General features: G+C 34.6%; 2 protein-coding genes and 1 long non-coding RNA gene across 5 annotated transcripts in view; 1 reads left to right on the top strand and 2 right to left on the bottom strand.

The window, feature by feature from the left end:
* The first annotated feature begins 229 nt into the window (after positions 1-229).
* On the top strand, positions 230-23,884 carry nme9 (NME/NM23 family member 9). Of its 2 annotated transcripts, XM_067408958.1 has the most exons (21): positions 230-2,516; positions 2,654-2,711; positions 3,146-3,249; positions 3,340-3,411; positions 4,396-4,512; positions 5,987-6,059; positions 6,140-6,222; positions 6,308-6,400; positions 6,524-6,678; positions 8,157-8,365; positions 14,985-15,129; positions 15,727-15,834; positions 16,678-16,823; positions 16,994-17,138; positions 17,226-17,482; positions 17,763-17,858; positions 18,368-18,469; positions 20,161-20,262; positions 21,577-21,678; positions 23,091-23,156; positions 23,620-23,884. In XM_067408958.1, exons 1-20 carry the CDS (start codon positions 2,484-2,486, stop codon positions 23,108-23,110), a joined length of 2,220 nt encoding a protein of 739 aa, XP_067265059.1. In that variant the 5' UTR covers positions 230-2,483; the 3' UTR covers positions 23,111-23,156; positions 23,620-23,884. The 2 variants fall into 2 exon arrangements, with proteins under 2 accessions (XP_067265059.1, XP_067265058.1); XM_067408957.1 differs by having other exon boundaries at positions 230-2,711.
* LOC137035553 (uncharacterized) lies at positions 3,244-6,625 on the bottom strand. Its single transcript, XR_010897094.1, has 3 exons — positions 6,530-6,625; positions 4,352-4,485; positions 3,244-3,363 (listed from the first exon to the last, which is right to left on the bottom strand). It is a non-coding gene; the product is annotated as an uncharacterized lncRNA (long non-coding RNA).
* The window catches only part of smarcal1 (SWI/SNF related, matrix associated, actin dependent regulator of chromatin, subfamily a-like 1), a 20,883-nt gene continuing 18,702 nt past the window's right edge, over positions 22,871-25,051 (bottom strand). For both annotated transcript variants that reach the window (XM_067408954.1, XM_067408953.1), the window contains 3 exons: positions 24,143-24,239; positions 23,898-23,980; positions 22,871-23,125 (listed from right to left, as the gene is read on the bottom strand). In XM_067408954.1, coding sequence (XP_067265055.1) covers positions 23,122-23,125; positions 23,898-23,980; positions 24,143-24,239 — 184 coding nt within the window. In that variant the 3' untranslated portion in view covers positions 22,871-23,121. The remainder of the gene's footprint in view (positions 23,126-23,897; positions 23,981-24,142; positions 24,240-25,051) is intronic.

Here is a 25,051-nt window from a genome sequence, read left to right as displayed (position 1 = left end):
AAAGCATCCACCTAAAAATGTTGTGACCTGTGAAAGGTTTTAAAGTCCCCCTGTAGTCAATCATTTTATCCCAACTTTGATTACCAAAATGGCATATGTCATATATTTGCATGCTAAAAGTAAGAAGCAAGCTGCAGAAGAATTATCAGCAGAAATGGATTAAATTACTAAATGGTTAAAAAAACTCTTGTTTACATCTTAATGTTAGTAAAACTGTATGTATGTTTTTTTTCGGAGTCTGCAAATAGAGATCCGGACCTTGATGTTACAGTAGCAGGTAGAAGGTTATCAGTGGTTCATGAGTATAAATATTTAGGTATAGTACTTGATTCACATTTAAAAAACAAGTTAAAAAAGTTGGAAATAGAATTACATTTAATTTGGTAAATTTTAGACATATTAGGAATAATTTAACCACTGAGGCTTCAAAGTTATATATTAATGCTACGATTTTATCACACATGAATTACTGTTTGACCAGTTGGACACAGACAAGTGGGACTACTCTGCAATCATTAGAAAGACTCTATAAGAAGGCTTTGGATATTGGATAAAAGGTCTAATTCATATCACCATTGTAAAATTTTAACTAAATATGGGTTTTTAAGTTGGGAAAATAAAATTTTTAAATTAATAATTAATCAAAATTCGATAAAATGATAAAAAAATCATAATTTTTTTTTTTGGTGTGTGTGAGTGTTTACCATCAACCTGCCAGGGACTGCAGATGAAAATCAGATGAAAAGACTTGTTTCTTGTGTTAATTAATGTGCATTGTCCTCTTTTAAAAAAGCAAATAAATAAATAAAAATAAAAGCATATTTAAGCGTTTTTCCCTGTGATAAAAATTTCTTCATACCTTTAAATACCTTGAACCCTTACTTCATTTAGTATATGCGGACTCATGAATATGCTAATTAGCCCCGCCTCCACTCGCTCACGTCAGCTCAGAGATCCACTCGGTCAACTTACTGAGTTAAACGCTGCACAATGGTATCGATCTTTACAACATCGGACACATAACATTAAATAATAAGATTAGCCTTTTGCTTGAGTATGTTATCAAACAGCTGATAATATTAAACAGTTCCCGTTCTTCATCTCAGAGTCAGACAGCTGCCTTCATATACAGAAAAATATACCAGATAACCTAGCATCTCTCGACTCCCCAGCTGCTAGTTCGCTGTTAATGATATGCTAAAGCCCGCCTGCTCGTTGATTGGTTACAAGGTAGTTCGTGACGTCACAGACACCAGCGATTTCAAACCGAAATACTCAGCAATGGTGGTGACTTAGCACATGGTTTATCTTAAATCATATTAAAAACGCCACATAGACATATAAACATCATTACAAACTTGATTTTCATGACAGGGGGTCTTTAAGGCTCGTTCACACTAAGGATGATTACTACATAAATATAACGATAAAGATGCAGTTCTAAAAATGGTTCTCAATATTAAAGAATAGCAGAGTTCAGTTCACTATAACGATAACGTTGGAATAACTTTCAGAACGATTTTATCCAGCTGATAAACGATAAAAACATTGACAGCCAGAGCTATCGCTCGAGCATTTAAAGTGACAGTGGCAGACAAGTCAAGCACGCGCCTATCACAGGCTGTGATGACGCGTTTTCATGGTCATCAATATCGTAAATCCTGAAAAGTTTTTTATATTTTCATTTTTTTTTAAACGTATGTACAATTATAACACTATACTTAGTATTATATTACCTTTGCATCAAACTGCAAAAAAAAGGTTAGTTCTAAATGACATCTTTCTTCTGACTGCCGTTATCAATCGCTCTTTGTTTTGTTTTTTTCCTATTTATGAAAGTTGTGAAAACACTATTGTGGAATTTTTCTTTTGCTATTTGAGCAAATGGAAACACAAAAAATATAACTCGGAAAAGTGAAAAGGGTCTATATGGTAATTTTTAGTCTTTATTATTTTTTCCTGCCGAACATGATGCATATAGACACATGGAGGTTGATATGTCTGGAATCTGCAGCATTTGCTGTTATTGAAGCAGAATCTGTTCCCTGGAGGCCTTTGATAAACACTTCATTATGTGTTCTGTCATTGCGCTGTTTTCTGACCCACACCTCACACTCAGTTTTTGGTGTTTGGACATGGTCTTTGAAGTACCATGGAATACATAATATAAATATAAATACATAAACATTCAGCACCATCAAAGCACTCCTTTGTAAGTGATGCAAGATGTGTTGGTGTCGTTCCCAATAACAAATAAACCTGCAATGCGCTCAGCGTACAGCAGATGGCGCAGGAGGAACGGTTAAGAAATGGTTGCTGAGCGACAAGGACGCAAAACAGTCCGTTCTGCGCATGCGTTGATACTGACGGACGCTGAAACTTTTTGGAAATAAAAATAACGAATTAGTGATCACATTATTACCATCGCTTGGAATAACTGGAGAAGCGTGTAGTTATTATTTTACCCTTAAAAAGGCATTTCTATGGCTGCTAAAAAGAAGGAAATTAGTTTACAGGTTTGTAGTACGAAAACTTTATCAGCTTTAAACTATAAATGAGGGGAAAGTGGGTGTCTGACTGTAATTTTATAGCTTGTTTACACTGTATGTCAACTGAAAAATGCCTGATAACTCTTGAAAGTGTTTACATTCAGATAAATATCAATAATGACGATCAATGGAGTGAAGTTCTGGCAACAAAAGGGTTAATAGGTTAGTGAAAGATCTATCTATCTATCTATCTATCTATCTATCTATCTATCTATCTATCTATCTATCTATCTATCTATCTATCTATCTATCTATCTATCTATCTATCTATCTATCTATCTATCTATCTATCTATCTGTCTGTCTGTCTGTCTGTCTGTCTGTCTGTCTGTCTATCTGTCTATCTATCTATCCACACTTAAAAATATTACTAAAAATCATAAAATTACCAAACAAAAGCATTTATATAGTTTATTTTAAAGAAAGATGCACAAGTACACAATCAATACTTTTGAGATAGAATTATGAACAATATACTTCATACATTTTATGTGCATCTTAGATGTTCACACATACTGTTTTCTGTCTCATTACTGTCTGTAGGGTTTCTTATTTGACAAACAGAGTCGAATATCTAATGTTTTGTGTGTCTGTCAGTGGTTGATGTGTACCAGCAGTGGTGTGGACCCTGCCGAGCCGTCGTCAGTCTCTTTAGAAAGATCAAGAATGAGCTGGGAGACGAGCTGCTGCATTTTGCCACGGTAAGATAAGCCGCTCTGGAGATTAGATTGCTCACAAACAATCATTTTAAATGTCGACATTTCTGTCACACCGTCTTATCGTCCCTGCAGGCTGAGGCTGATGGGATTGAAGCTCTGGAGAAGTACAGAGGAAAGTGTGAGCCCACATTTCTGTTTTATGCGGTGGGTCTGAAACTCTACATCTCTCCAGGTGTTTCCAAATCCTTGCAAATTATTTTCTGGTCTTAAAATGAATGCAAGTTTACATTTGCAAATAATTACATGGATAGATGGATGTTATCAAACCTGTTAAGGACACATGCAAGGGAAATTTCACCCCAAAATTAACAAAAGTGTGTGCATATATACAAAATCCTGCTTTTAGGACCAAATTTATTTGAAATAGAAAGCTTTTGTAACATTATACACTACTGTTTTTAATTTTAACACAGTATTAACGTTTTAAATTAAAGAAATTATTACTTTTATTCAGCAAGGATGCATTAAATTTGATCAAAAGTGACAGTAAAGACATTTATAATGTTAACAAAGATTCCATTTCAAATAAATGCTGTTCTTTTTAACTTTATATTCATCAAAGAATCCTGAAAAAACTGTTTTCAACATTGATAATAATCAGAAATGTTTCTTGAGCATCAAATCATCATATTAGAATGATTTCTGAAGGATCATGTGACACTGAAGACTGGAGTAATGATGCTGAAAATTCAGCTTTGATCACAGGAATAAATTACATCTGAACATATATTCAAATAAAAAACAGCTGTAAAAATATTTCACAATATTACTGTATTTGTAATTAAATAATTGCAGCCTTTGTGAGCAGAAGAGACTTCCCAAATCCAAAAAAAGCAGTTTTATAAATAAAAAAATACAGTAGTGCAGTAATGAGAATATAACGAGAGTCAACACTGACAATAATGGGAATTATTAAATAATAAAACATCCAGATGATGCATTATAATAATCAGCATTTTGGAGAAAATTTTGCTTAATTGTCATAAAAATAATGCATACGATACAAAAAAAGGTCCTAAAACAGGCTTAATGTTCACATATTTGATGTTGTGAAAAGATGAGATGCACTCAGATATGTTCATACCTCGTCTGTTTGTTGTATACGATGGGCTTGCGGTGTGTGTTTAGGGTGGGCAGCTTGTGTCAGTTCTGCGGGGGCCAAACGCTCCTCTCCTGCAGAAGACGATACAGGAAGAGCTGAGCAAAGAGAAGAGCGTCCTAGAACACGGGGCAGAACGCAGAGCGGTGAGTTACTTCAGACACCTGCCGTCATTACTGTGAGGATTACATTCCTGGACACATATGATGAATGAATTCAGAAGAATATATATATATATATATATATATAGTATAATATATACAGTTGCAAGAAAAAGTATGTGAACCCCTTGCAGAATCTGTGAAAATGAGAATTATTTTAATAAAATAAGAGGGATAATAAAAAATGCATGTTATTTTTTGTTTAGTACTGTCCTGAGTAAGATATTTTACATAAAAGATGTTTGCATTTAGACAAAACAAAAGCTGAATTTATTAAAATAACCCCATTCATAAGTATGTGAAGCATTGATTCTCAATACTGGGTGGTTACCTGATGATCCACGACTGTTTTTGTGTTTTGTGTTCATGAGTCTCTTGTTTGTCCTGAGCAGTTAAACTGAGCTCTGTTCTTCATAAAAATCCTCCAGCTCCTGCAGATTCATCAGTTTTCAAGCAGTTTTGCATATTTGAACCCTTTCCAGCAGTGACTGTGTGATTTTGAGATCTGTGTTTTCACACTGAGGACGACTGAGGGACTCAAACTCAACTATTAAAAAAGGTTCAAACATTCACTGATGCTCCAGAAGGAAACACGATGCATTAAGAGTCGGGGGGTGATAACTTTTGAATTTGAAAATCAAGGTAAATTGTACTTAGTTGTCTTCCGGGAAACATGCAAGTCTCTTCTGTTGCTTCCGAAGGGCAGTACTAAATGAAAAACAATGATATTTAAACAAAATAAGAAAAATTGTGACATCTTCATCCTGTTCAAAAGTTTTCACCCCCCGACTCTTAATGCATCGTGTTTCCTTCTGGAGCATCAGTGAATGTTTGAACCTTTTTTAATAGTTGAGTTTGAGTCCCTCAGTCGTCCTCAGTGTGAAAACACAGATCTCAAAATCACACAGTCACTGCTGGAAAGGGTTCAAATATGCAAAACTGCTTGAAAACTGATGAATCTGCAGGAGCTGGAGGATTTTTATGAAGAACAGAGCTCAGTTTAACTGCTCAGGACAAACAAGAGACTCATGAACAACCATCACAAAACACAAAAACAGTCGTGGATCATCAGGTGACCACATTGAGAATCAATGGTTCACATACTTATGAATGGGGTTATTTTAATAAATTCAGCTATTGTTTTGTCTTGTGAACTAAATGCAAACATCTTTTATGTAAAATATCTAACTCAGAACTACTAAATAAAAATAACATGCATTTAGTTAAAATTATTCACATTTGCACAGATTCTGCAAGTGCTTCACATACTTTTTCTCTTACAACTGTATATAAATTAAAAAAACAAACAAAAAAAAAACATTAAAGTTAAATGTAATACAGAAAAGCACATCATCTTCAATAAATGTTAACAGTTTTTATTCCTATTAGTAATTCATCAAACAAAAATAAGATTAATGTGATGAAAGAGATGACATTTGTGTTTCATGTGTCACTCCAGGTGAACGATGAAGGTTTAACTGAAGAGGTGAATGATGACATTGAGGATCACCCACATGAGGAGGATTTGACCGGTAATGATCATTCCCTTATTGTGCATAATTGTAGTTTGTCCTGATTGCTGAATTTACCTGCACTGGTTTTGTGTTTTTAGTTCCTGCTGATAAGTCTTACACAGTGGCCATAATAAAGCCGGATGTGGTGGCACACGGCAAAGCAGATGAGATTATTATGAAGGTAAGAGCTCAGTTTTATTGATGTGATATACCCTTTCTACACAGATAAACAGCGAAAAATGCATATTATTTGATTTTGTTTCTAGATTCAGGACGCAGGGTTTGTGATTTTAGCCCACGAGGAGAGAACGCTGAGTGAAGCAGAAGCTGAAGACTTCTATCAACACAAAGCAGCAGAGGTAAATGAAGGAACAGTTACGATCTAAAAATAGCATGTGCTTTAATATTTTGGCTGATGGTGTGTAATGGCAGAATGTCCAGTGTGTCATGTAAAGCGGCTGTGTGCTTGCGTGTTCTTTCAGCCTTACTTTCAGGAACTCATCCAATTTATGTCGAGCGGCCCGTCGCATGTCCTGGTCATTTCTAAGATGGAGGGCTGTGAGGACGTCATCCCAGCCTGGCGGGAATTCATCGGTCCACCGGATATTGAAGAGGCCAGGGAGAAGCAGCCGGAGAGGTAACTCATTCCCAGGAAATATAGAAATATATAGACTTTATATCAGAGTGACACATAACATTAGCAGTCCCTCTGTTAAATTCAAAATTCATTAAAGTAATGCAAAGAAAAATTCATTCAACAATGTTTCTTAAAATGCTGATTACATTTTTTAAAAATCAGCATAATAAATGACTAAATGAATGAATGAATGAATGAATGAATAGTCCACACAGGATGATTTTCATCATGATAATGAGAATGACCTTTTTTTTTTTTAATGACAGTAATGTAAGTAAAAATTTGGGAGAGATTATGTAATTTAGAATAATGTCAGAAGAATGCAAAAAATATAAACATAGATGGTACTAAAAACTGTTTTGTTATTGTTAACTTAAAGTAAAATTATTATAGTTTGTTTCCATTAATTGAAATAATATATATATATATATATATATATATATATATATATATATATATATATATATATATATATATATAAGATGGAAAATATTATACTAAAAAAAGTAATAAAATGAAATATAAATTAATTAATCTGACAAAAGCACAACAAAATTATTAAAACTATAATCAAAATGAAAATATAAATATGAAAAATAAATAAAAAGGAATTCAGAATATTAATTATTAATAATATTTATGAATAATAGTACATTTAAATAAATAGTAAAAGTTAAATTTTTATGATAAGTCATTTATAAAAAAATGAGATGATATATATATATATATATAAGTGCTGTCAAACTTTTAATTGCAATTAATCGCATCCAAAATCAAAGTTTGTTTACAGTACATAATATATGTGTGTACTGTGTATATTTATTATGTATATAAAAAACATACACAAACATGTATATATTTAAGAAATATTTACATGTATACGTGTGTGTGTGTGTGTTTATATATATATATATATATATATATATAAAATTTATTTTATATATAGATATAATACATTTTTGTTAAATATATACATGCATGTGTGTGTATTTGTATATAGATAATAAATATACACAATACACACATATATTATGTAAACACAAACTTTTGTTTGACAGCACTAAAATATATATATACAGTGTATATATATATATATATATATATATATATATATATATATATATATATATATATATATATATATATATATATATAGATCTCAATGACATGGTCTCTCTGTGTAGGCCTAACAGAGTCTCAGTGATTCCCTGGTGTGTGTATAATTTAATTTTGTAAGTAAAGATCATTTTAAAGTGATACGAGGGAGTTGAGTTGACGTTCCATATTGCGCTCACAGATTTGAGCACTAACAGTTATAGCACAACACATCCTGTGTGGACTTCTGCCTCCCCCCCTCTGCCCTGGCGGAGAACCAGCAGTGAGACCATCTGCTCTTCTCTTTCTCTGTTTCTCCATCCTTCTATCCATCCATCCATCCCTGCTCGCCTCCTTCTCTCTGGCCGTTCCCCGTTCTTCAGCTTGCGGGCTCAGTACGGTACCGAGACCCTTTTGAACGCCTTACATGGCAGCTCTGACAGCGAGCAGGCCAGCAGGGAGCTGGCTTTCTTCTTCCCGAACTTCAGGATGGCGATGGCGGACTCGAGCTCGGAGCGGGCCGGGCCGGAACAGGAGCATGTGGAGAGGACGCTGGCGCTCATCCGCCCAGACGCTGCCAGGGAAAACAGAGGCATGTGCCAACATTACGTTTACACGCACAGAACTGCGGCCCCGTGGGCGCAGACAGATACACCTGCCTTCACTGAGTATTCTAAACTGAAGTATTAACATACACTGCCAGATAAAAGTTTGGAGACACTTTACTTCATTTGTTAAAAAGCCACAATGGAACACTTTTCAGGTGAATCAACCCACTGGCATTTATTGGTCACTACATCATTGCCATACCATCTCAGTGTTATTTACATATTGTTATAGTATTTATTAATATTTTAAAGGGGCTATATATAAAATTTAGAAACCCTTGTTATTAGCAACACCGGTAGCTGTTAAGTGAACTGCAGCCAGCAATTTATTGCTTGTGCACATGTAACGCACAAGAGACCGAACGTCATTCAAGGTCCCGATATACTCACGGTGAAGTTCTTTTTTTGTTCTTTGCTTAGAAGTAAAAAAAGAAGTTGTAAATACCTTTGCAACGATATACTGCTAATGAACATCCAGAAGCCATCCACGCTGCTGAGAGCGACGTTTAGAGGAATATGTAAATATGATCATAACCATGTGGATATGTTTGCACAAGCTCTGCAATTCGGCGGCATCATGTCGACAAATGAGGCAATTAAAATTACACCTATGATCGTTTGATTATAAAGTATATTTTAGACTATATAGAGCAGCGGTCTCCAAACTCGTCCTGGAGGGCCACTGTCCTGCAGAGTTTAGCTCCAACCCCAATTAAACACACCTGAAGCAGCTTATCAAGGTCTAATTAGGCATACTAGAAACTTCCAGGCAGGTGTGTTGAGGCAAGTTGGAGCTGAACTCTGCAGGACAGTGGCCCTCCAGGACCGAGTTTGGAGACCCCTGGTATATACAGTAGATCTGACTATGTGAGGCTATTATGGAAGCTTGTTTCCGCCACTAAATAAAAAAGGTAATTGCGACTTTTTATCTAACAATTCTGACTTTTTTTCTTTCAATTACGAGTTATAAAGTCAGAATTGCATGATATAAACTCAGAATTCTGACTTATTTTTCTCAGAATTGCGATATAAACACAATTAAATGACAGTCAGAATTGTTATAAAGTTGAAATTCTGAATGTTTTCTCGCAATTCTGACTTTATATCTCGCAATTCTGACTTTATATCACGCAATTCTGACTTTATAACTCGCAATTCTGACTTTATATCTCGCAATTCTGACTTTATAACTCGCAATTCTGACTTTATATCTCGCAATTCTGACTTTATATCACGCAATTCTGACTTTATAACTCGCAATTCTGACTTTATATCTCGCAATTCTGACTTTATATCTCGCAATTCTGACTTTATAACTCTCAATTCTGACTTTATATCACGCAATTCTGACTTTATAACTCGCAATTCTGACTTTATATCTCGCAATTCTGACTTTATAACTCTCAATTCTGACTTTATATCTCGCAATTCTGACTTTATAACTCGCAATTCTGACTTTATAACTCGCAATTCTGACTTTATATCACGCAATTCTGACTTTATATCACGCAATTCTGACTTTATAACTCTCAATTCTGACTTTATATCTCGCAATTCTGACTTTATAACTCGCAATTCTGACTTTATAACTCGCAATTCTGACTTTATATCTCGCAATTCTGACTTTATATCACGCAATTCTGACTTTATAACTCGCAATTCTGACTTTATATCTCGCAATTCTGACTTTATATCTCGCAATTCTGACTTTATAACTCTCAATTCTGACTTTATATCACGCAATTCTGACTTTATAACTCGCAATTCTGACTTTATATCTCGCAATTCTGACTTTATAACTCTCAATTCTGACTTTATATCTCGCAATTCTGACTTTATAACTCGCAATTCTGACTTTATATCACGCAATTCTGACTTTATATCACGCAATTCTGACTTTATATCACGCAATTCTGACTTTGTATCTCGCAATTCTGACTTTATAACTCGCAATTCTGACTTTATATCACGCAATTCTGACTTTATAACTCGCAATTCTGACTTTATATCACGCAATTCTGACTTTATATCTCGCAATTCTGACTTTATAACTCGCAATTCTGACTTTATAACTCGCAATTCTGACTTTATATCACGCAATTCTGACTTTATAACTCGCAATTCTGACTTTATAACTCGCAATTCTGACTTTATATCTCGCAATTCTGACTTTATAACTCTCAAATCTGACTTTATATCACGCAATTCTGACTTTATAACTCGCAATTCTGACTTTATATCTCGCAATTCTGACTTTATAACTCTCAATTCTGACTTTATATCTCGCAATTCTGACTTTATAACTCGCAATTCTGACTTTATATCACGCAATTCTGACTTTATATCACGCAATTCTGACTTTGTATCTCGCAATTCTGACTTTATAACTCGCAATTCTGACTTTATATCACGCAATTCTGACTTTATAACTCGCAATTCTGACTTTATATCACGCAATTCTGACTTTATAACTCGCAATTCTGACTTTATATCACGCAATTCTGACTTTATAACTCGCAATTCTGACTTTATAACTCGCAATTCTGACTTTATATCACGCAATTCTGACTTTATATCACACAATTCTGACTTTATAACTCGCAATTCTGACTTTATATCTCGCAATTCTGACTTTATATCTCGCAATTCTGACTTTATAACTCGCAATTCTGACTTTATATCTCGCAATTCTGACTTTATATCTCGCAATTCTGACTTTAGAACTCGCAATTCTGACTTTAGAACTCGCAATTCTGACTTTATATCACACAATTCTGACTTTATATCACGCAATTCTGACTTTATAACTCGCAATTCTGACTTTATAACTCGCAATTCTGACTTTATATCACGCAATTCTGACTTTATATCACGCAATTCTGACTTTATAACTCGCAATTCTGACTTTATAACTCGCAATTCTGACTTTATAACTCGCAATTCTGACTTTATAACTCGCAATTCTGACTTTGTATCTCGCAATTCTGACTTTATATCTCGCAATTCTGACTTTATAACTCGCAATTCTGACTTTATAACTCGCAATTCTGACTTTATAACTCGCAATTCTGACTTTAACTCGCAATTCTGACTTTGTATCTTGCAATTCTGACTTTATATCACACAATTCTGACTTTATATCACGCAATTCTGACTTTATAACTCGCAATTCTGACTTTAGAACTCGCAATTCTGACTTTATATCTCGCATTTCTGACTTTAGAACTCGCAATTCTGACTTTATATCTCACAATTCTGACTTTATAACTCGCAATTCTGACTTTATATCACGCAATTCTGACTTTATATCACGCAATTCTGACTTTAACTCACAATTCTGACTTTGTATCTTGCAATTCTGACTTTATATCACGCAATTCTGACTTTATAACTCGCAATTCAGACTTTATAACTCGCAATTCTGACTTTGTATCTCGCAATTCTGACTTTATATCACGCAATTCTGACTTTATAACTCGCAATTCTGACTTTATAACTCGCAATTCTGACTTTGTATCTCGCAATTCTGACTTTATATCACGCAATTCTGACTTTATATCTCGCAATTCTGACTTTATAACTCGCAATTCTGACTTTATAACTCGCAATTCTGACTTTATATCTCGCAATTCTGACTTTATATCACGCAATTCTGACTTCATATCTCGCAATTCTGACTTTATAACTCGCAATTCTGACTTTATAACTCGCAATTCTGACTTTATATCACGCAATTCTGACTTTATATCACGCAATTCTGACTTTGTATCTCGCAATTCTGACTTTATATCACGCAATTCTGACTTTATATCACGCAATTCTGACTTTATAACTCGCAATTCTGACTTTATAACTCGCAATTCTGACTTTATATCATGCAATTCTGACTTTATATCTCACAATTCTGACTTTATAACTCGCAATTCTGACTTTATATCACGCAATTCTGACTTTATATCACGCAATTCTGACTTTATAACTCGCAATTCTGACTTTATAACTCGCAATTCTGACTTTATAACTCGCAATTCTGACTTTAGAACTCGCAATTCTGACTTTAGAACTCGCAATTCTGACTTTATATCACACAATTCTGACTTTATATCACGCAATTCTGACTTTATAACCCGCAATTCTGACTTTATAACTCGCAATTCTGACTTTATATCACGCAATTCTGACTTTATATCACGCAATTCTGACTTTATAACTCGCAATTCTGACTTTATAACTCGCAATTCTGACTTTGTATCTCGCAATTCTGACTTTATATCACGCAATTCTGACTTTATATCTCGCAATTCTGACTTTATAACTCGCAATTCTGACTTTGTATCTCGCAATTCTGACTTTATATCACGCAATTCTGACTTTAACTCGCAATCCTGACTTTGTATTTTGCAATTCTGACTTTATATCTCGCAATTCTGACTTTATATCTCACAATTCTGACTTTATAACTCGCAATTCTGACTTTATATCACGCAATTCTGACTTTATATCTCGCAATTCTGACTTTATATCTCACAATTCTGACTTTTTAACTCGCAATTCTGACTTTATATCACGCAATTCTGACTTTATAACTCGCAATTCTGACTTTAGAACTCGCAATTCTGACTTTATAACTCGCAATTCTGACTTTGTATCTCGCAATTCTGACTTTATATCACGCAATTCTGACTTTATAACTCGCAATTCTGACTTTATAACTCGCAATTCTGACTTTGTATCTCGCAATTCTGACTTTATATCACGCAATTCTGACTTTATATCTCGCAATTCTGACTTTATAACTCGCAATTCTGACTTTATAACTCGCAATTCTGACTTTATATCTCGCAATTCTGACTTTATATCACGCAATTCTGACTTCATATCTCGCAATTCTGACTTTATAACTCGCAATTCTGACTTTATAACTCGCAATTCTGACTTTATATCACGCAATTCTGACTTTATATCACGCAATTCTGACTTTGTATCTCGCAATTCTGACTTTATATCACGCAATTCTGACTTTATATCACGCAATTCTGACTTTATAACTCGCAATTCTGACTTTATAACTCGCAATTCTGACTTTATATCATGCAATTCTGACTTTATATCTCACAATTCTGACTTTATAACTCGCAATTCTGACTTTATATCACGCAATTCTGACTTTATATCACGCAATTCTGACTTTATAACTCGCAATTCTGACTTTATAACTCGCAATTCTGACTTTATAACTCGCAATTCTGACTTTAGAACTCGCAATTCTGACTTTAGAACTCGCAATTCTGACTTAATATCACACAATTCTGACTTTATATCACGCAATTCTGACTTTATAACCCGCAATTCTGACTTTATAACTCGCAATTCTGACTTTATATCACGCAATTCTGACTTTATATCACGCAATTCTGACTTTATAACTCGCAATTCTGACTTTATAACTCGCAATTCTGACTTTGTATCTCGCAATTCTGACTTTGTATCACGCAATTCTGACTTTATATCTCGCAATTCTGACTTTATAACTCGCAATTCTGACTTTGTATCTCGCAATTCTGACTTTATATCACGCAATTCTGACTTTAACTCGCAATTCTGACTTTGTATCTTGCAATTCTGACTTTATAACTCGCAATTCTGACTTTATATCTCGCAATTCTGACTTTATAACTCGCAATTCTGACTTTATATCACGCAATTCTGACTTTATAACTCGCAATTCTGACTTTATAACTCGCAATTCTGACTTTATAACTCGCAATTCTGACTTTATATCTCGCAATTCTGACTTTATAACTCGCAATTCTGACTTTATATCACGCAATTCTGACTTTATATCACGCAATTCTGACTTTAACTCGCAATTCCGACTTTATAACTCGCAATTCCGACTTGATATCTTGCAATTCCGACTTTATATCACGCAATTCCGACTTTATATCTCGCAATTCCGACTTTATATATCACAATTCCGACTTTATATCTTGCAATTCCGACTATATCTCACAATTCTGAGTTAAAAAAAAGTCAGAATTGTGAGATACAAACTTGCAATTGTGAGAAAAAAAGTCAGATAAAACATTGCAATTATTTTTTTATTTCTTGGCAGAAACAAGATTTCATAAACAAGATACCAAACGTCATTCAAGGCCCTGATATACTCACAGCGAATAAATACATGAAAATACTTACATATAGCCCCTTTAAACTAGCTTTTATTTTTATATGTTGTTTTTATATTAATTTTAGTTTAAGTTTCAGTAATTGTGTATTTGCAATTGAACTCTTATTTATTTCTATTTCAGTTTTAGTAATTTTAGTACTTCAAGTTTTACATTTTTCATCTAATATTTATATTTATTTTACATATTTTTTAAATTAAAGAAAATTATTTCTAATAGTTTTAGTTAACAATAACAGCACTGTTCTATTTGTTATTTTGTAGTTTTGATGACGTTATTATGACTGTTTCACACATTTTAGATTAACAATAAAGATTGAGTAGATGTGTCCAAACTTTTAACTGCTAGTGATAAATTGGAGCACTTATGGTCAGGAAGTAACTGAACATTAAACATTTGTAAATGTGTTTTTCAGAGGAGATTCTGGGCAGGATCCATGAAGCAGGTTTCAAAGTGGCCATGCAGAAAGAGGTCATGCTGTCTGAGGATCAGGTCAGGCAGTTCTACAGCTCTCATCTGGAGCAGGAATACTTCCCCAGTTTGCTCGAGAGCATGACCAGGTGAGCGCTCGCATACTGTACAACAAGCCACAACAGTGATATGATTAAGGACACCAATTTTCAACAAAATTGCATGCATTATGAATAATAGTTTGAATTATGGCCAAACAAAATAGCTTATTCTTGTAGTTTTACAATGGCTTCAGAACCAATCAGAACCCTTCAGACTAGAATCAGAAGTTCTATCATACAAATTTGAAAAACGTCAGATTAGGTTTTATAGTTTTTTAGGTCAATATTGCAATATCCTCATTTTTTTATGTCAAAACAATAAATTATAGATACAAAATATCATGCCTGCAAACTGCAGACCTGTGGAGTTGATTCAACTCATCGACTAGCATGTGCCATCATGTTAATCTTTTGTGCAAATCCAGCATTGAATTTACTATTCATTCTGAATCTGAATTACGAATGCTAATGGAATTGCTGTCTACAGAGTAAGGAGTCGGCCATTAAAAACCTGCTTCATATCTTCGGTTTGGGCTTAGCTGTACTTTTGGCCACATAGTTGTTATTTACATATATACAGCATCTTGTCTAAATGATGTAAAGAAGCCAGAAGACTTACAGTCTCTCTTCTGCTGTGGTTCACAGCGGGCCTGTGTTAGCACTAGCTCTGGTAAAAGAAGGAGCTGTGGAACACTGGAGGAACATCCTGGGACCCAAAGACCCCATCAAGGCTAAAAGTGAAGAACCTAACAGGTAAACCAATGTCTGTAATAGTTTCATTTCTTCAGGGCATTCGAATGTTCCTGCACAACTTAATGTGTTATGGTATATCATATCATGTTATTTATTATCATATATGTTCTGACTTCAAGGCCCCACAAGATATTTCTGGTACTTCTGCTGTAAAGAAAAAGCAGCTAATTTTGTGGTTAAATATATATATGTAGTGAACTATAATATATCTATATATATATATATATATATATATATATATATATATATATATATATATATATATATTCGGAAAAGCAACATTTACTTAAAATAATTCAATGAAATACTTAAAATAGTTTCGAGCAATTTCAAAGTTTTTCAGAGTTTACATTTTATTATTAATAAATTTACATGACTCTTCTGGTCATTTGTGATTCCAGGTTTGTTTTACACACAAATAGCAATTCCACAGCAATTTCTACCAAATTAAAATGTTTTAGAGCTTGACAATAACTAAAAAAATGTATATTTGTTATAGAAACGTTAATGACTTTTTAAGATTTCACAAATTTCCATGACTTTTCCAGGTCTAGAAATCACTTTTTTAAAATTCCTAAATATATCCAGGTTTTCCAAGACTGTGGGAACCCTTGTTCTTAAATAAAAATGACAGGTGTTGAGGGAATTATTTAAAATAAGAAAAATGACATCAGCTTACATCTTGAGTTATAGCTGTTTTTGCTTATTTTTAAAGCACATTTTGTTATATTTAAGTCATTTTAAGCTTTCTTGAGGCCCTGACCCCCTGTTTGTGAACCACTGGTTTAGATGGTCGGTGCACACTTGATAGTTCCTGTTTCTCTCTGTGTGGTTTTGATGTAGTTTGCGAGCTCAGTTCAGCAATGGGAACTCCAGTATTAACCAGCTGCATGGCAGCAGAAGCTCAGAGGAGGCGGAGATGGAGATCGGCTTCTTCTTCCCACCAGAGGAAACACTCGCAGTCATTAAACCCGACACTGAACGCAAAGGTATCATTTCAGCAGTAACACGACTAAAAGGGTCGAGAGGGATATTAGCTTTGAGTTTGTGCTTTTAAAGCAAACTAGATGTGAAATTATGTTGTAAGAATATTAATAACGAGAAACAAGGGTAAACGTCACAACTCACTGTTGAATCGGTGTGTTTCTGCTCATATCAGAGGAAATCCTGGAGGAGATTCAGGCCAGAGGATTCACTATTTCCCATCTGAAGGACACGATTCTGTCCAGAGAGATGGCAGAAGAGTTTTATAGAGAACACCGGGACAAACCCTTCTTCAGCCAGCTGGTGGATTACATGTGTCGGTGAGTTTGGCATTGAACATGACTTAACTGTCCATGAAACTCATTAAGATTAGCAGGTAAGATAAAGCATGGTTAATTTTTCAATAGCGGCCCATGTACAATGATGATTCTGACAAAGGAGAATGCGGTGGAGGAGTGGAGGGCGGCCATGGGCCCGACAGACCCCAGCGAGGCCAGAGAAACGGCCCCAGATTCTCTGAGAGCGCGCTTTGCTAAAGACTTGCTGGAGAACGCCATCCACGGATCCTCCAACACGGAGCACGCGCACCAGAAGATACAGTTCATCTTTGGAGACATTGCATCCGAGAGCGAGATCATCGACGGCGATGCTTCACCTCCATTAGGTGACCAAAACCTTACAGCTGACATAATATTTAAGCATAACATTTAAAGTCGACATCAAACGGCTTCTCAAACAAGAACAAATGTAGGGCGGGGTTTGATTTTGTCAGTGGGGAATTGATTGGATGGTTTTGGTTTGCTATTGGTGGATCCCATCATGTGAGTGACAGGTTGCCCCGCCCTCGTCCCACTAAACAACTGACAAATCATTTAAAATAAATACTGCAATATTACATTGTTCATTTTGATTTCATGGTGACTTTAATGTCCTGTTATCTACAGAAACGGAGGAGAGCTTCGCGGAGCTCAAGAATCTACAAGCTTCAAGATCTCCGTCGTTTGATGACTCGAGGAACCAGAGAGAGCCGAGCACTACAGGTTCAGAAATGAAGAATATAAACTCTGTCATTATTTACTCAACCTCATGTAATTCTCAACCTGTACGCTGATATTTGCACATCACTATGATCTCACAGCATATATGAGAATTAATAAGTGAGTAAATAATAACAGAAGACTGATTTTACTGGTGCTTTAGTTCAGGGTTTCCCAAACATTAACGTGCAAGTTGATGACCAGCGAATAATTGTATAAATTGAATGTATGGTTAAAATATAAAAATGAAGGCTCAAATCAAATCAAAGGCTGCGATTAGATTAAATAATGATATAGAACCGCAGCACTGTGTTCATTTACACGCATTCAAATAAACATCCAAATGTGCTGTTAAATGATAGAAATATTCACTTAGGCAGGCTTCAAGTACATATTTTATATCGGTTCGGCTGACCCAAAAAGTTTGGAAATCCCTGCTTTAGTTCATAAAGTTGAGGTGTAAGTCACATGTAAACACAAAAGTCAGTGTTACCCTTCATCCCCACATCCAGAAGGAGCTGAAGAGATCAACCCTGAGCCGACAGAGAGTCACGCAGCATCATGTGATGAGACCGACACACTAGAGACGCCCGCCTCCAGTCAGCAGGACGCAGGTCTGGATTTGAATGACTAGTAATGTACAAGTCAACAAGTTCATACACGGATTCTTCAGACATGATTTGGGAACAGCAATCTAAATTTTTCAGGCTGGTTTTTCAATGCACATGTGCAGTCCTAAGCGTACGTCTAGCAGCCGGAGCTTCCAACTGCTGCTGCGTCACCAATTGGCGATTGGCTCTTTTATTTAGAAGGCGGGACTTTTAACGGCATATTGTGCGTTGCACTTTCTCCCATTGATAGTAATATGAGTGCAACTTTTTTTCTAAAGTCTTTAATGATATTTAACACTTCTGTAATATTGCTGCGGAAAGAATTGAGTTTATAGGTTAGTTATTCAAGGTCTGTTGTACCTTGAATAAACCTAATATGGGTTTGTTGATGCTTTTACACTTTTAAATTTCCTTTTAATGTTTGATGGTTGAAGGGCGAGTAGAATAATGTCATCTCATGGTACCATGTTTTTAAAAAAGGTTATTATTGCTTTCACTGATTGTTTACAGTTTAACGGAATTTACTCCCATAATTCGCACAAAGCGTCATGGGGCGTAGGAAAAAAGAGGATATTTATTGATAATAAATAAATACAGTATATATTTATTTATATAGGAATATTTATTTTTATAGCATGTTTTATAACGTTAACAAATGCTTAAATTTTATGTAAGGTCAATTCACCTTTCAGCAAGAAATAGTGTTTAATTTATTAACTTTTATTTTGAAATGTAAGTCAGTGACATTTGGAGAAGGCGAAGGTCTTTGTGAGTGGAGACTCCGCCCCTTTTGAGTTCTCTGTGACCTTTCAATGCATACAGAGAATTAGTAAGTAAACAATGGTGCCAGTAGCCTCGTGGGTAGAACGCCGACATATAGCGCAGTTGCGCTTCGGGCGTCCCGAGTTCAAGTCCTGGTTCATGGACCTTTCCCAATCCCATCCCCCTCTCTCTCTCTCTCCAACTTCACTTCCTGTCAACTGTCCTGTCATAATAAAGGCAAAAATGCAAAAATAAATCTTTAAAAAATGGGGGTTCATAAGTTGATATAGTGAATAATAAATTAAATCGAATGTGTATTTAAAATAAATAAATGGGGCTGCACAATTAATCAAAATAAAAAATAAAAAAAAATTCTCATCACATCTACGCAAATTCACTTTATTTTACAGTACAGTTATAATTTACAACAGTAACATGGGAATGTCTTCATTTTTAGAGGTGAAACTAATAATAATAGGCTTGATAATAATTAAAATAATATTATATACACAATATATGACAAATAACAATATAAAGTCATGCAGCCTTATATATAAATAATGTTAAAATATTGTAGTCAACATTTGAAGTGTATCAAAAAAGTACATCAAAGTTGTCCTAAGAAGAAGATTTTAGGAGAACATTGATGAAAGGTTTTGATCAACTTCAAATATTGACTACTGTATATACAATCAAAATAAAGCAATTAAATATTTCATCTATTTACTTGCATATCATGTGACCATTAACCGACAACAAAGAACCATGAACATGCAAATGTGCCTTTAAATGATTTACTTCAAGTAAATATTTTATATCTTTGGGGTTCAGCTGACAGAAAAGTTTGGAAATCCCTGCTTTAGTTCATAAAGTTGAGGTGTAAGTCACATGTAAACACAAAAGTCAGTGTTACCCTTCATCTCCACATCCAGAAGGAGCTGAAGAGATCAACCCTGAGCCGACAGAGAGTCACGCAGCATCATGTGATGAGACCGACACACTAGAGACGCCCGCCTCCAGTCAGCAGGACGCAGGTCTGGATTTGAATGACTAGTAATGTACAAGTCAACAAGTTCATACACGGATTCTTCAGACATGATTTGGAAACATCAATCAAGATTTTTCAGGCTAAAACAGTCAATGCACATGTGCAGTCCTAAGCGTGTCTCACAACATTGACTGTTTTTATATCATCCGAAGCTTCCAACTGCAGCTGCAGTGACTATTACTTGAGCAATTGGCTCTTTTATTTAGAAGGCGGGACTTATTCCGCCATATTGTGCATTGCACTTCCCCCATTCATATTAATATGAGTGCACCCTCTTCATACGTATATATCTAAAGTCTTTAATGATATTTAACACGTCTGTAATGTTGCTGTGGAAAGAATCAAGCTTTTGGGGTTATTCAAGGTCTGTTGTAGTAATTTGTTGATGCTTTTACTTTTTTAAATGTCATTTTAATGTTTGATGGTTGAAGGGCGAGTAGAATAATGTCATCTCATGGTACCATGTTTTTGAAAATGCTTATTATTGCTTTCACTGATTGTTCACAGTTTAACGGAAGTAGGAAAAAGGATATTTCTTGATAATTAATAAAGATATATTTACTTATATAGGAATATTTATTTATATAGCATGTTTTAGAACTTTAACATATGCTTACATTTTATGTAAGGTCAATTCATCTTTCAGCGAGAAACAATGTTTGATTTATGAACTTTTAATTTGAAATGTAAGTCATTGACATTTGGCAGAAGCAAAGGCCTTTGCATGTGGAGACTCCGCCCCTTTTGGAGGTACTGCCCACTTTTGGAGTTCACACCCCTTTTTGGAGTTCTCTATGACCTGTGATTGCCTATAGAAAATTAATAAGTGAATAAATGATAACAGAAGAACTTTCCATTGGTTCAGGGTTTCCCAAATGGGGGATCGTAAGTTGATGATAAACGAATAATTAATGACATTGAATGTGTATTTAAAATGAAAAAAAAAAAAAAAAAAAGAGTCTGCACAATTAATCAAAATAAAAAAATGAATCGAAATCTGCACTGTTTCAGAGTGAAGCGCAGCACTGTGTTCATTTACACACATGCAGATTATAATAGTGTTTTTAGAGCAACTTGATTCACAGTAAATGTCTAGCTTCACTTTATTTACATTCATATCATTTCCAACATTTATATTGACAGAACTTTACAGCATTTCACCAGCAAAAATAAAAACTTGAGGACTATAAATGTTAATAGCTCCAGGGTTTGAGTGATTGAAAGAATTAGTATTGTAACTTGAGGTGAAAAGTCACATGTACACACAAAAGTCAGTGTTACCCTTCATCCCCACATCCAGAAGGTGCTGAAGAGATCAACCCTGAGCCGACAGAGAGTCACGCAGCATCATGTGATGAGACTGACACACTAGAGACGCCCGCCTCCAGTCAGCAGGACGCAGGTCTGGATTTGAAAAATTTAAAGTCGGAATTGCGAGATATAAAGTCGGAATTGCGGGATATAAAGTCGGAATTGCGAGATATAAAGTCAGAATTGTGAGATATAAAGTCGGAATTGCGAGTTATAAAGTCAGAATTGCGTGATATAAAGTGAGAATTGCGAGATATAAAGTGAGAATTGCGCGATATAAAGTCAGAATGATATAAAGTCAGAATTGCGAGATATAAAGTCAGAATTGTGATATAAAGTCAGAATTGTGATATAAAGTCAGAATTGCGCGATATAAAGTCAGAATTGTGATATAAAGTCAGAATTGCACGGTATAAAGTCAGAATTGCGCGATATAAAGTCAGAATTGCGCGATATAAAGTCAGAATTGAGTGATATAAAGTCAGAATGATATAAAGTCGGAATTGCGAGATATAAAGTCGGAATTGCGGGATATAAAGTCGGAATTGCGAGATATAAAGTCAGAATTGTGAGATATAAAGTCGGAATTGCGAGTTATAAAGTCAGAATTGCGTGATATAAAGTGAGAATTGCGAGATATAAAGTGAGAATTGCGCGATATAAAGTCAGAATGATATAAAGTCAGAATTGCGAGATATAAAGTCAGAATTGTGATATAAAGTCAGAATTGTGATATAAAGTCAGAATTGCGCGATATAAAGTCAGAATTGTGATATAAAGTCAGAATTGCACGGTATAAAGTCAGAATTGCGCGATATAAAGTCGGAATTGCGAGATATAAAGTCAGAATTGCGAGATATAAAGTCAGAATTGCGAGATATAAAGTCAGAATTGCGAGATATAAATTTATAAATTCAGAATTGTGAGATATAAAGTCGGAATTGTGGCATATAAAGTGAGAATTGCGAGATATAAAGTCGGAATTGCGAGATGTAAATTCAGAATTGCGAAATATAAATTCAGAATTGCGAGATAAAAATTTATAAATTCAGAATTGCGAGATAAAAATTTATAAATTCAGAATTGCGAGATAAAAATTTATAAATTCAGAATTGCAAGATAAAGTCAGAATTGCGAGATATAAAGTCAGAATAGGTCCTATTAATTGTGATAGTCTACTTGCTCACTTTTGTTGACAAACCAGCAAGGATAAACTGAAAAACTGGAAGCAGCAGGTTGTTGCACCCAAGCGTAAATGACACAGTAATCAGAAATAATTCCTTGAAGCATAAACTTTTATTTATTTCAGTTTTGTAGTCTGTTTGTCCCATGCTTTAAGAATCAGTGATCTGTTCGACAAACATGACAGATGAACTCGTGTCAGAAACGTGATCAACATTAATCACACAAAGTCAGTGACGTTATACTGGAATTATAAATAAACTTTATTTGTATCTTTTATATGTGATGTAAATGCGATGAAGCTTGTCGTCTGTTTTTCAGTGGATGAGACAAATTCTTGAAATCTGCACAATCATCTGTCAAAGAAGAGGAGAGGTGAAGATGAAGGTGATTACATCAAGAATATTGATGAGAACCAGTTTCTACAGTTGAACTGATTCACAAATAAATGAGTCTGTGACGGATTCATTAGAAGAATCAGTTCAAACAAGCCCTGTAACTTTGTATAATTCAAATAAAGTGTATGTAAGCAGTGTTATTTTTATCATTGATATACTATTATAGCTTTGGTTAATATTTTTGAATTAGACAACTTTTTTTTTTCCTGTTTTTGTTAAAAGTTAAAAAAGTCTATATTTTTTAAGTTTTAGTTTAAGCTATTTTAATACTTCAACTTAAACTGAATGAAAATGACAAATGTTGCCTGAATGTAGCTGATATAAAATGAGTTAAGTTCATTTTATTTTAGTTCAGTTAATCTTTAGTATATTTCATGTAATGACATTTTTTATGTTTAGTTTTTGTCAACAATAACATGATGATATGATGGTTTTCTTTTGTTCTCCACTAGTTTGGACCTGAAGGATTTAAAAAAAAAAACAGCCAGCGATCTCCAGCTTCATCTTCAGTCATGCGTCTCTTATAAATCGTTTACATCCTCTTGTGAATTAAACGCTCTGAAGACACTCTTGTCTGTTTAAATACTTGCTGCAAGGCTGATCTGGTTCAAACTGACAATGGTTTCAACAACTTTTAGGCTTTGTTTAATTTTGTCACTTACAAATTTGAGGCACTTCTTGACAAAAACGTTCAGATTATTGTCTTTCAACCAAAATATTGCCTTCTTACTGGTCTTGATCGACTAAAGCAAGCATCTCCTCCTCATCGAAGGACCTCTGAAACATCTCTGTGATGGTCAGCTGATGAGGGTCCTGACAAAGAGAGAGAGGATTGAAAACAGGATAGTGCTTGAAAACAAAGACAGCTGAATCTATTCTAAAGCTTTCTATAGTAAGTTAAATAAATAGAAATGGTGCAATGGAAATCTTCATTGTTTTTATCGATGGTCAAATGCTGAACATTTGGATACTAACCTTGCTGTGGAAGCTGGCAGATTCTGCGTTCTCTGAAATGTTGGATTCAGACAAGCCGACCTGCTCCAGAACATTCATTTTGTCTTGTATCATGGGCCTGACAAACACAAGCAAACCATATCAAACCAGCAATAATGAGGCCAATCAGTGGCATCACATACAGGCTGTTACACATGAGAAAATACACTGCAGAAACAAACTAAACTCAATTTTAAAGAAAAATGCATATGTATGACTACGTGTAACTGTTCCAGATAAAATAATTTTAAGATTGTATTAATTTATAATGAACAAAGTGTGATTTAAAATGGTAAATAAATACATAAATGAAAAGGTGGTCAGTTACAACATCTAATATGAACAGCAGTGGCCAAAAGTGATGTCCAAACCAGGAAAACTCACATCTTCACACTTTATTCAAATATTATTCACAATTTGTTTAAGATTTTGTAGTCATATTGTGTAGTTGTGCTTGGAATCGATTGTTTTATTTGTGATAATAACCATGAAACATGACAAATTGTGCCGATTTGTCCAGGCTGTCGTACAAAGAAATTATGAACACATGCAAAAACAAGAGAACCAACCAAATATTAATAACTGATGTAGTCAATTTATGCTTTTTCCTGTGAGCTTCTTGTTTTTCTATGTATTCTTTGGTGTTTACAAATAATTCAAAATACAAAACAATAGCTGAATTTATTAAAATAACCTCATTCATAAGAACCATTGATTCTCAATACTGTGTGTGGTTACCTGATGATCCACAACTGTTTTTGTGTTTTGTGATGGTTGTTCATGAGTCTCTTGTTTGTCCTGAGCAGTTAAACTGAGCTCTGTTCTTCAGAAAAATCCTCCAGCTCCTGCAGATTCTTCAGTTTTCAAGCATTTTTGCATATTTGAACCCTT

The sequence above is a fragment of the Chanodichthys erythropterus genome, chromosome 14 (assembly GCF_024489055.1).
Source record: "Chanodichthys erythropterus isolate Z2021 chromosome 14, ASM2448905v1, whole genome shotgun sequence".
Lineage (NCBI taxonomy): Eukaryota > Metazoa > Chordata > Actinopteri > Cypriniformes > Xenocyprididae > Chanodichthys > Chanodichthys erythropterus.
Note: the sequence above shows the minus strand (reverse complement) of the source record. Positions and strands in the feature narration are given on the sequence as shown.